The sequence below is a fragment of the Hemiscyllium ocellatum genome, chromosome 11 (assembly GCF_020745735.1).
Source record: "Hemiscyllium ocellatum isolate sHemOce1 chromosome 11, sHemOce1.pat.X.cur, whole genome shotgun sequence".
In the NCBI taxonomy this organism is placed as follows: Eukaryota; Metazoa; Chordata; class Chondrichthyes; order Orectolobiformes; family Hemiscylliidae; genus Hemiscyllium; species Hemiscyllium ocellatum.
This window is the reverse complement of record NC_083411.1, coordinates 4354465-4367182: the sequence shown is the minus strand read 5'-3', so window position 1 is coordinate 4367182 and position 12718 is coordinate 4354465. Positions and strand designations below refer to the sequence as shown.

The window sequence follows — 12718 nt, the reverse complement described above, 5'->3', positions numbered from 1 at the left end:
TTCATTTTACTATCATCCATGTGTCTATCCAAGAGTGGGTTAAATGTCCCGAATGTATCTGACACTACTACAACTACGGGCAGTGCATTCCATGCATCCATTACTCTGTGTAAAAAGAAAACTAGCTTGGACATCTCCCGTAAACTTTCCTCCAATCACCTTAAAATTATGCCCCCTCATGATAGCCATTTCCGCCCTAGGAAAAAGTCTCTGTCGATCCACTGTGTCTATGCCTCTCGACATCTTGTATACCTCTATCAAGTCGCCTCTTCTTATCCTTCTTCATTCCAGTGAGAAAAATCTGAGCTCCCTCAACCCTGCCTCATAAGACATGCCCTCCAGTCCAGGCAGCATCCTGGTAAATCTCCTCTGCACCCTCTCTAAAGCTTCCACATCCTTTCTATAATGAGGCGACCAGAACTGAACACAACATTCCAAGTGTGGTCTAACCAGGGCTCTATAGAGCTGCAGCATAACCTCTTGGCTCTTAAACTCAATCCCCCTGTTAATGAAAGCTAACACACCTTTCGCCGCGTTAACAACCCTATCAACTTGGGGGGCAACTTTGTGGGATCTATGGACATGGACCCCCAAGATCCCCCTGTTCCTTCACACTGGCAGGAATTCTGCCTTTAACCCTGTATTCTGCATTCAAATTGGACTTTCCAAAATGAATCACTTAATACTTTTCTACGCTGAACTCTATCTGGAGCTTTGAGGAGAAAGTGAGGACTGCAGATGCTGGAGATCAGAGCTGAAAATGTGTTGCTGGAAAAGCGCAGCAGGTCAGGTAGCATCCAAAGAGCAGGAGAATCGACGTTTCAGGAAGAAGGGCTTATGCCCGAAACGTCGATTCTCCTGCTGTTTGGATGCTGCCTGACCTGCTGCGCTTTTCCAGCAACACATTTTCAGCTCTATCTGGAGCTTATCAGTCCAGCTCTGCATCCTATCAATGTCCCGCTGCAGCCTACAGCAGTCCTCGACACTAGCCACAACTCCACCAACCTTTGTGTCATTGACAAACTTACTAACCCACCCTTCCACTTCTTCATCCAAGTCATTTATAAAATCACAAAGAGCAGAGGTCCCAGAACAGATCCCCGTGGAACACCACTGGTCACTGAACTCCAAGCGGAATACTTTCCATCTGCTACCACCCTCTGTCTTCTATGGGCCAGCCAATTCTGTATCCAAACAGTCAAATTTCCCTGTATCCCATGCCTCTTCACTTTCTAAATGAGCCTGTCAATGGGACCTTATCAAATACTTTGCTAAAATCCATGTACACCACATGCACTTCTCTACCTCCATCATTGTTTTTGACACATCGTCAAAGAATTCAGGTTTGTGAGGCATGATCTGCCCCTCACAAAGCCGTGCTGACTATCCCTGGTCAAAATATAGTTTTCCCAAATAATCGTAAATCCTGTCTCTCTGAATCCTCTCCAGTAATTTGCCTCCCACCAATGTAAGACTGACTGGTCTGTAATTCCCAGGGTTATCCATATTCCCTTCTGTAAACAAGGGAATGATATTTGTCACCCTCCATTCATCTGGTACTTCCCCAGTGGACAGTGAGGACGCAAATATCATTGCCAAAGGTGCAGCAATCTCTTCCCTTGCTTTCTATAATAACTTTGGATCTATTCCATCTGGCACAGGGTTCTTGTCTATCCTTATGTTTTTCAAAATTTCCTCCTTGACATCAACCTGTTTGAACGCATCAGTCTGTTTTCACGCTGTCCTCACAAACTGCAAGGTCTCTCTCAGTAGTGAATACCGAAGCAAAGTATTCACTAAGGACCTCCCATACCTCGGCAAACCCCAGGCACAAGTTCTCTCCATTGTCCCTGATCGGCTCTGCCATTCTGTTGTTCCTCACGTAAGTGTAGACTCTTTGAGGTTTTCCTTAATCCTACCCACCAAGACTTTTCCATGCATCCTTCTATCTTCTCAAATCCACTCTTCAGTTCCTTCCAGGCTACCTTGTAACCCTGTAAAGTCCTGTCTGATCCTTGCTTCCTCAACCTTAAGCTTCCTTCATCCTCTTGACTAGGCTTGTCATCCAAGGTCCTTTCACAGTACCATCCCTTCCTTGCCTCTGTGGGACAAACCTATCCAGCACACTCAGCAATTGCTCCCTAAACAACCTCCAAATTTCTGTCATGCATTTCCCTGAGAGTATTTGTTCCCAATTTATGCTCCACAGTTCCTGCCTAGTAGAATTATAATTCCCCTTTCCCCCAATTAAATACTTTCCCAACCATCTGCTTTTATCCCTCTCCATGACTTTGGTAAAGGTTGGGAGTTGTGATCACTATCACCAAAATGCTCTCCGACCATGAGATCTGACACCTAACCTGGTGTGTGGCCTGGAACAAATCCAATATGGCCTCCCCTCTAGTCGGCCTGTCTATATCTAGAGTCAGGAATCCTCCCTGGACACGCCTGACACAATCTACTCCATTTCAAACTATTTGCACTAAGGAGGTTCCAATAAATATAAGGGACTTTGAAGTCACCCATGACAACAACCATGTTATTTCTGCACCGTTCTGAAATCTGTCTCCCAATCTACTATTCCGTGACTGTGTTGCTATGGGAGGCGTCTACAGAAGACTCCCAATAAAGTGATTGCACCTTTCCTGTTTCTGACTTCCACCCATACTGACTCAGTGGGCAGACCCTCCACAGCTACCTCTCTTTCTACAACTGTGATACTATCCCTGATTAGCAATGCTGTTGTTGAGTATGTTTGAGACAAAAAACAATAAATTTTTGAACATTGAAGATGGAATGAAATCCAAAATCATGATCTCCTTGAATGGTGGTGCAGGCTTAAAGGACCAAATTCCCTACTTGTCCTAATCATTATGTTGTGAAAAGCTCACACTTTCCTCTCCTGGAACTGAGCACTCCTCAATTCCATAGCTTGACCCTGTTGTTTTTATTTTGTTGAAAATGTGTTGCTGGTTAAAGCACAGCAGGTCAGGCAGCATTCAAGGAACAGGAAATTCGATGTTTCGGGCACAAGCCCTTCATCAGGAATGAGGAAACTGTGTCCAGCAGGCTAAGATAAAAGGTAGGGAGGAGGGACTTGGAGGAGGGGCCATGGAGATGTGATAGGTAGAAGGAGGTCAAGGTGAGGGTGATAGACCAGAGTGGGGTGGGGGCGGAGAGGTCAGGAAGAAAATTGCAGGTTAGGAGGGTGGTGCTGAGTTCGAGGGAATCGACTGAGACAAGGTGGGGGGAGGGGAAATGAGGAAACTGGAGAAGTCTGAGTTCATCCCTTGTGGTTGGAGGGTTCCCAGGCGGAAGATGAGGCGCACTTCCTCCAACCGTCGTGTTGTTATGTTTTGGCGATGGAGGAGTCCAAGGACCTGCATGTCCTTGGTGGAGTGGGAGGGAGAGTTAAAGTGTTGAGCCACGGGGTGGTTGGGTTGGTTGGTCCGGGCGTCCCAGAGGTGTTCCCTGAAGCGTTCCGCAAGTAGGCGGCCCATCTCCCCAATATAGAGGAGGCCACATCGAGTGCAGCGGATGCAATAGATGATGTGTGTGGAGGTACAGGTGAATTTGTGGCGGATATGGAAAACATAACAACACGACGGTTGGGGGAAGAGCGCCTCATCTTCTGCCTAGGAACCCTCCAACCACAAGGGATGAACTCAGATTCCTCCAGTTTCCTCATTTCCCCTCCCCCCACCTTGTCTCAGTCGATTCCCTCGAACTCAGCACCACCCTCCTAACCTGCAAATTTCTTCCTGACCTCTCCGCCCCCACCCCACTCCGGCCTATCACCCTCACCTTGACCTCTTTCCACCTATCACATCTCCATCACCCCTCCCCCAAGTCCCTCCTCCCTACCTTTTATCTTAGCCTGCTGGACGCACTTTCCTCATTCCTGATGAAGGGCTCTGGCCCGAAACGTCGAATTTCCTGTTCCTTGGATGCTGCCTGACCTGCTGCACTTTAACCAGCAACACATTTTCAGCGCAGATCTCCAGCATCTGCAGACCTCACTTTTTACTCGAAGTTTTTATTTTGTTCCCTTACATTACGGCATGAGTAGCAGGAGATGTGGCTGGTGTGTTAAAAGGATATTTTGCATCAATTGTCATGATACAGGATGTTGTCAATGTCACAATAAAGGAAGAGGTATTATAGATAGAATGAAAATAGATCAAGGAAATACATAGGATTGTCAGTACTGTAAATCGATAAACTATCTGCTCCTGAGGGGATGTAATCAGCATTTCTGAAATTCATCAACATCAAATACAGAAATGATATTTGTCGTCTCGAACATTGCAAGTAATAGATCTTAGCTCATTTAAAAAAAAGTGATCATTCCAGAACAATGAGGAGAAAATTCCAGAGTGTGGTACAATTAAATAGGTTTTCCAAAGAACTGACAGTGGTACAGTGAATGTCTGCCCTTCTCTTGTGTTGTATCATTCTAGAATTGGAGGGAAGTGAACAGTCCGAATCACCAAATGCATTGCAACTATTTTTCTGATCTGCAAAATGACTTTATTAAATGGCTTGTGATTGTTCCTTTATCCTGACTTTGGTTTAATGCAATGAATTTGTATATCAATCTTGGTTACTTAACTTTTTAAGAAAAGGAATAGAATGTGTTCTGCTTGCTTCCAGATATGAACTTCTGCAGATTCTCAGCTTTGACCCTGTTCGTCGGCGTATGAGTGTAATTGTGAGGGAGAATTCAGGTAGTGTGTACTTTCTATTTTTAAATCAAATAAGTGGATTTACCTGTATTCCAGGAAAGTATTGTTTAAAATTGCAAATTAAAAGAATACTTAGGTGTGGAGTAACTTCATTATATAATAGTCATATTGTATTAAAATCTATTTGTGTGTATATAATGTATAAAATCCTAACTTTTACTTACTTTTATGACAACCACATATAATTTTGTCTCCTGCTATAACAGGGAGAATTTTCCTTTTCTGTAAAGGAGCAGACTCTTCAATTTTTCCAAAAGTAAACACTGGAAAACAGGAAGAAATAAGACTACATGTAGAATGCAGTGCTGTGGTAAGGTCAGATGTGTTTATGTAGTTAATTTACATGTTATCCTCTAAGGTATGCTGTTTTTTTATATATATATATATATATATATATATATACACACATACACACACACAGACTTATTTCAATTTCATGCTTTGTGCTGTGGGTGATAGAGGGAGAAGAAGGGAAAACTGTATTTTAACTGGTCTCTTGAGATTTCAAGGTAGTGTTTAGAGTCATAGAATCATAGAGATGTAAGCTCCCTTATTTTTCTGCTTGTTTTCTTTTTACTTATTTTCAGTTGTGTATTTAACAAATGTCTTGAAGGGCAGATGGTGAAATAAAAACAAATTGCTGGAAAAACTCAGCAGATCAGGCAGCATCTGTAGAGAGAAAGCAGAGTTAAAGTTTTGGGTCCGATAACCCTTCTTCAGAACTGGATCCAAAACATTAACTGCTTTCTCTCCACAGATACTGTCAGACCTACTGAGCTTTTTTCCAGCAATTTCTGTTTGTTTGTTCGATTTCCAGTATCCACAGTTCTTTTGGTTTTTCGGATAATTAAGTTGTTTTTTTTAACAAAACAAGCAAAAGTAAAAGCAGAAGCACCTAGTTGAATTTTCCAAAGCCTGTCCAACCTCTCATGAATGGTGATGAAGCAACATGAAGAAAAAATCACATCCGTTGCAGTTGAAGATTATTTTGAAAATATTGGTGATTTAGATGTGAGCATGAGAGGTGTAGTTGGTAAGTTTGCAGATGACACCAAAATTGGAGACGTGGTGGACAGCGAAGAAGGTTACCTCAGGTTATAATGGGGTCTTGATCAGATGGGCCAGTGGGCTGAGAAGTGGCAGATGGAATTTAATTTAGATAAATGCGAGGTGCTGCATTTTGGGAAAGCAAATCTTAGCAGGACTTATACACTAAATGGTAAGGTCCTCGGGAGTATTGCTGAAAAAGGGACCTTGAAGTGCAGATTCATAGCTCCTTGAAAGTGGAGTTGCAGGTAGATAGGATAGTGAAGAAGGCATTTAGTATGCTTTCCTTTATTGGTCAGAGTACTGACTATAGGAGTTGGGAGGTCATGTTGCAGCTGTGCAGAACATTGGTTAGGCCGCTGTTGGAATATTGCATGCAATTCTGGTCTCCTTCCTATCGAAAGGATGTTGTGAAACTTGAAAGGGTTCAGAAAAGATTTACATGGATGTTGCCAGGTTTGGAGGATTTGAGCTATAAGGAGACGTTGAATAGGTTAGGGCTGTTTTCCCTGGAGCGTCAGAGGCTGTGGGGTGACCTTACGGAGGTTTCTAAAATCATGAGGGGCATGGATAGGGTAAATAGACAAGTCTTTTTCCTGGGGTGGGGCGAGTCCAGAACTAGAGGGCATAGGTTATGGTGAGAGGGGAAAGCTATAAAAGAGACCTAAGGGGTAACGTTTTCATGCAGAGGGTGGTACGAGCATGGAATTAACTGCCAGAGGAACTGGTGGAGGCTGGTACAATTGCAACACTTAAGAGGCATCTGGATGGGAATATGAATCGGAAGGGTTTGGAGGGATATGGACCGGGTGCTGGCAGGTGGGACTAGATTGGGTTGGGGTATCTGGTTGGCATGGACGGGTTGGACCAAAGGATCTGTTTCTGTGCTGTACATCTCTATGACTCTGTTACCTTTCTTGCATTACTTAAATTATACTCTTGCCTTTTGCTGAAGTATCCTCTTACATTTGAGGAAAAACGAATTTGAAATCGTGACTATCCTACCAAGGAAAATTGAATGCTTAAAGGAAAGTAAAATAGGGCAATTGGTCACAGTAGGGGAGTAGGTCTAATTTGATAGTTCTTCCAAACAACTGGCGCACCCATGATGCACTAAATGGCTGCCTCTTGTGCTGTACCATTCTATGATTTTACCATACGATTTTGAAAGCAATTCGATGTCCAGAAACTGAATATGAACAATTTCCTTACCTTTTTAAGCTTGCTTTTACAGTATCTCATGCTAAAGCTTATTGGTAATGACAAAAGTTGCATGTCTTTTAGGATGGGAAAAAATGAGAACTTGTACTTTTCATTTGACGTCCATTACAGATTTTATTGTTAATAATATTGTAATAGTCTGTCTTAAAAGGTACAGATTTTTGTAAAATTAGCAATAATGTGATTTTTTTTTTCCTGACTACATAGTTTATAATCTGACAAATTGTGTGAATTGAGATAAATATTTTATACTTGTGGGAGGTAATACAATTTGGGATTTGTGTAAAACTGACGGGGAGAAATAAGTCATACCTGCATGTTTTCTGCTGTAATTCCCTATGTCTAGGATGGTTTGAGGACTCTCTGTGTTGCTTATAAAGAACTCACTCAAGATGAATACGACCAGATCAGCACACAGCTTCAGGAAGCTAAAATGGCCCTAAAGGATAGAGACAAAAAGTTAGCAGATGCTTACGACAAAATTGAAATTGATTTACATTTAATTGGTGCAACAGCTGTTGAAGACAAGTAAGTCTGTATTTGCTCTTGGATTGTGTTACAGTAAAATATTCTGGATAAGAAGCAGACATGCTGTCATAGAGGACTTATTACGTAATTTATCAATGCATCACATCAGCTCAGTGATGGAATGATGACTTTTGTTTTACTCTGCATCCACCTTGACCAGGAGAACTGTAACTTGCCTGTTTTTGTGATTTCCCCACTGTCAAGATCAGAGCCTAAATAACATGGGGATCGGCCCAGTATCCCTAATGCTCAAGATCAGATGTGGATGCTGCTAGTACTTGCTGTGTTAGCAAATTGTTCTTGTTTTTGATGAAGGAATTTGGATTGCAGTTTGACAACATGCCTGTTTCTTATAAATTGTGTACTATGTAAATTGACCCATGATTTAAATGTTATTTATAATAAAGTTAAAATAATTATTTAAAGAAAATCCCTCATTGGTGCTTTGTAGTTAGAATATTAGAGGTAGAAAATATGATCTGACCTTTTAAAACTCTTGATTGTCTACTATTTTTGAATCTTGTATTTTACAGTACATCTGTTGTCCTTCTAAAGTAATTGTGGTACATATGCTGTTTAGCAAAATCATGAAAACCAGATGAGCTGGTAAAGTTCCTGCTTCAAAGGACCTGGACGAAGAAATGAGTCCTTTACAAAATTTATAGTTATATATACACTGAAGCAAGGTTTCACATGTGTTGCAAAATTATTAAAACTATTAATACCTTCTCTATTGGAAGTCTCCCAGGATAGTAATAACTAACTTTATCCCAGCCAGTATTGTCATTCATGTGCAAGATATACCACCATTTGCTGAATTAGAAATAAAAACACAATTCTGTAACTAGATATCAGATCAAGCAGCAGTCTGTCGTCAGGTTTCTGATGTTTTAATATATCTACTTTGTCTTAAAGTGTGCACGCACACACACACACACACACACACGAAACATCATTCCTTTCATTTCTGTTAATGCAGAAATAAAAACCTTGTAGATGGTTGAACAGTATAAGTGCTTTCACCAAAACTTCTGATACCTCCAACAGCTAGCATTTTAACTTTTTGAATGAGTGATCACCTGATCGTGGAGCACAGCAGTTAGAATTCCCTGCTGCTTTGCTAATATGTGGACTATTAGTACTGTAAAACCAATATTTCAGAGAAAACAATCTGGAAAATTATTGCTCATGTTCTTTAACAGAAGTATTGCATTTGAACTTGCATGGAATGGAGCTGTTTATTTGCAAAGTTTCTATTTCTCTATTTGCAACATTATTCCGTTTTTACACTGAAAACAATATGCAAGATCAAAATAACAAAATAGACATCTCCATTCAAAAAACGATTTTGTCAAGATACTTGGGTCCATGTTAGGAATTGGCATATTAAAATATTCCTACTCTTGATAAGTGATAAGGATATTAAATCAGAAGTGTATTTAACATGACTAAATACAAGGCAAAAGCAAAAAGTTTTTAAACCCAGTCAGGATGTCTGATGTGATATCAAGTGTCAATAATGACTTCTATAGCAGGAAATTAGTTATCAACCTTGAAACAGTTATAGTCACAAAGTAAGGTAGCAGGTTGACTCTGCACAAGTACTCATTCCCAGTACTCAATGCAATTATTGACAACTTTCTGTCTATTCATGTCCTTGGGAGACAAAATTAAAGTTATTATAGATGTTAGAAATCCAAAATGAAAACCGAAAATGTCTGACCTTGAGTGTTACCAGAAGCATCTCTGGAGCTCTGAAAAGAGTGTTAATTTTTGTGACAAAACTGCTCTTTTAACAAGGTTATGCCGTCCTTGGTTTTTTTTCCAGAGACGTTGTAAATGACCCAGGTTCTGAAAAGTCTACGTTAGGGCCAATTTGATAATAGCTAACAGATACTGCCTCAGGCAATAGGTTTTTAAGTTTTTTTAAAAAACACTTGTATAATAAAAGGGGAGTGGCCAGTTTTTCCAGCTCAGCCATGTTCTGGTTTGCAGGTGTGTGTGTGTGTGTGTGTGAGAGAGAGAGAGAAAAGAAAGGCTTCTAGTCTCTCACTCGCTCGCTCTCTGACTTCTCTCCTTTTATGCCAAGGGAAGTTTGTGGGGATTGTTGCAAGTATTTTGGAATAGCATCATTAAGTCGGAATAGTCATTTGGATTTTCAGTTAGGATAGGTTATTTTGTACTCTGTTTTCTGTTCCATTCAGTCATCTTGGAAATAAATTCTGTTTTGTTTAAAATGAAGTGATTTGACCAACTGATTCTCTACTGCAACATCCACTGTAGGCTTGCTAAACACAACCAGCAAAGTTAAGGTCCGGGCTACCACTTTGAAATATTTTGAGGGGGCTTGTCTGGTCCAAAATAGATTGGGGGCTCATACTGGGATTCATTCTGTAGTTCCAAATTGGGATTCGGCTGTTAGACTCAAACTCGGCAAGTAGTAGGTGTCAGTGTCTTTTGTTCCGGGTGTTGATTTTGGTTGGTTTAAATAGTGCTTGGGATAGCAATAACTTTTTCAATCATTGAGTTTTCTGGAGGTGGAAGAATTGACCTTGCAAAAGGAGGTTAAAGCTGAAATGAGTTGCTGCGCCTTTCCAGCAACACATTTTCAGCTCTGATCTCCAGCATCTGCAGTCCTCACTTTCTCCTAAAAGGAGGTTAAAGCCAAGATGCAGGAATTAGAAGACAAGCTGGGGTTGGAGATGCCTCCTTCCGTGAGGAAAGAAGAGATAATTGCAGCAGTAGCTCAGTATTTAAATTTGCTGGAAACACATCAGAATCTTTCGAGGTGGCTAAAATTCCAATGAAAATGAAGCAGATTGAGTTAGAGACAAAAGACAGGGAATTACGATTAAAAGCAGAGGAAAGAGGTAAAATAGAGAGAAATTGAACTTCGGAAATTGGCACTTAGACAGGAGTTCAAGAATTCACTTTCTGCAGTAGTGAGAACTCTTGGAATTGCAGAAAGTTGAAACAGCAAGATGAGCAGCTGAAATGGCCGATGATTGAGTTAGTCCAAAATCCTGAAGAAGGGCTCATGCCCTGAAACGTTGATTCTCCTCCTTGGATGCTGCCTGACCTGCGCTTTTCCAGCAGCACATTTTCAGCTTCGGCTTTCAGAATTAATTTCAATTCATGAGGGATAGAAATTGGGGGAAAAAAGAAATCCTCACATGGAAAGGGAAAGGTAGATCTCGGTGAAGATCATAAGGATAACTTATCGCAGGGTAAAAAGCAAACTCTTGAAGAGGATAGAGAAGTTAAAAAGCTCTGGTGTTTTCACTGCAGCAAAATAGGCCATGAGAAATCAGTGGGTTAGGAGAAAAAGAGGAGGGGGTGTAGCACTACTAATCAGAGAGGGTATCACGGCTACAGAAGCTTCCATTGTCGAGGAAGATCTGCCTACCGAGTCAGTATGGGTGGAAATAAGGAACAGCAAGGGAGCAGTCACCTCGTTAGGGGTTTACTACAGGCCCCCCAATAGCAGCAGGGAGATGGAAGAAAGCATAGGTCAGCAGGTTTTGGAAAAGTGTGGACGTAGTAGGGTTGTTGTAATGGGTGACTTTAACTTTCCCAATAATGATTGGAACCTCCTTCGAGCAGAAGATTTGAATAGAGCTGTTTTTGTAAGGTGTGTTCAGGAGGGTTTCCTAACTCACTACATTGACAGGCCGATGAGGGGAGAGGCCATTCTAGACTTGGTGCTCGGAAACGAGCCGGGGCAAGTATCAGATTTTGTGGGAGAGCATTTTAGTGATAGTGACCACAACTGCCTCACATTCTACATAGCTATGGAGAAGGAGAGGATTAGGCAAAATGGGAGGATATTTAATTGAGGAAGAGGAAACTAGGATGCGATTAAACATGAGTTAGGAAGCATGGATTGGGAGCAATTGTTCCATGGTAAAGGCACTATAGACATGTGGAGACTGTTTAAGGAACAGTTGTTGCAAATGATGAATAAATATATCCCTCTGAGACAGGCAAGAAGTGGTAAGATAAAGGACCCTTGGATGGCAAGAGCGGTGAGCTTCTCGTCTAAAGGAAAAAGGGAGCTTACATAAGGTGGAGGAGGCTAGGGTCAAGCTCAGCTCTAGAGGATTACAGCGTTTCGAGCATAAGCCCTTCATCAGGAATAATTATTCCTGATGAAGGGCTTATGCTCGAAACGTCGAATTCTTTATTCCTGAGATGCTGCCTGGCCTGCTGTGCTTTGACCAGCAACACATTTGCAGCTGTGATCTCCAGACCTCATTTTTTACTCTAGAGGATTACAGGCAGGTGAGGAAGGAGCTCAAAAATGGTCTGAGGAGAGCCAGGAGGGGGCACGAGAAAGGCTTGGCATAACAGATTAGGGAGAACACAAAAACATTTTACACTTCTGTGAGGAATAAGAGAATGGTCAAAGAAAGAGTAGGGCCGATCAGGGAAACTATAGGGAATTTGTGTGTGGAGTTTGAGGAGGTAGGGGAAGCCCTAAATGAGTTTTTTGCTTCTGTCTTTATGAAGGAAACAAACTTTGTAGTGAGTGACACCTTTGAAGAGCAGGTGTGCATGCTGGAAAGGATAGAGATAGGGGAAGCTGATGTGTTGAAAATTTTGTCAAACATTGACAAGTCGTCAGGCCCGGACCAGATTTGTCCTCGGCTGCTTTCGGAAACGAGAAATGCAATTGTTTGCCACTTGCGAAGATCTTTGCATCCTCGCTCTCCACTGGATTCGTACCTGAGGACTGGAGAGAGGCAAATGTAATTCCTCTCTTCAAGAAAGGAAATAGGGAAATCCCCGGCAATTATAAACCAGTAAGTCCCACGTCTGTCGTTTGCAAGGTGTTAGAATGGATTCTGACGGATAGGATTTATGACCATCTGGAAGAGCCTGGCTTGATTAAATGCAATCAACACAGCTTTGTGAGGGGCAGGTCATTCCTCACAAACCTTATCGAGTTCTTTGAGGAATGCAGGACACATATCCTGGGATTTTTCCTGACTGTGTGGTAATGAAGTCACAATGTCACCAGCTGAAACAGGAGAGATCAAAAGGTACAGATAAGAAAGTTGAAGTGCAATTAGCAGAGACCCTGTTTAATCAGATGGTTGAGATAGGAATGAAGCTGATGAAGGGCTTTTGCCCAAAACATCGATCTTCCTGCTCCTCGGATGTTGGCTGACCTGCTG

At 41.7% G+C, this 12718-nt stretch overlaps 1 protein-coding gene across 2 annotated transcripts in view; it reads left to right on the top strand.

Moving 5' to 3' along the window:
* The window catches only part of atp11c (ATPase phospholipid transporting 11C), a 169944-nt gene that overhangs the window by 95882 nt on the left and 61344 nt on the right, over positions 1 to 12718 (top strand). For both annotated transcript variants that reach the window (XM_060832399.1, XM_060832398.1), the window contains exons 16-18: positions 4654 to 4727; positions 4952 to 5055; positions 7360 to 7541. In XM_060832399.1, the coding sequence (XP_060688382.1) occupies positions 4654 to 4727; positions 4952 to 5055; positions 7360 to 7541 (360 nt within the window). The remainder of the gene's footprint in view (positions 1 to 4653; positions 4728 to 4951; positions 5056 to 7359; positions 7542 to 12718) is intronic.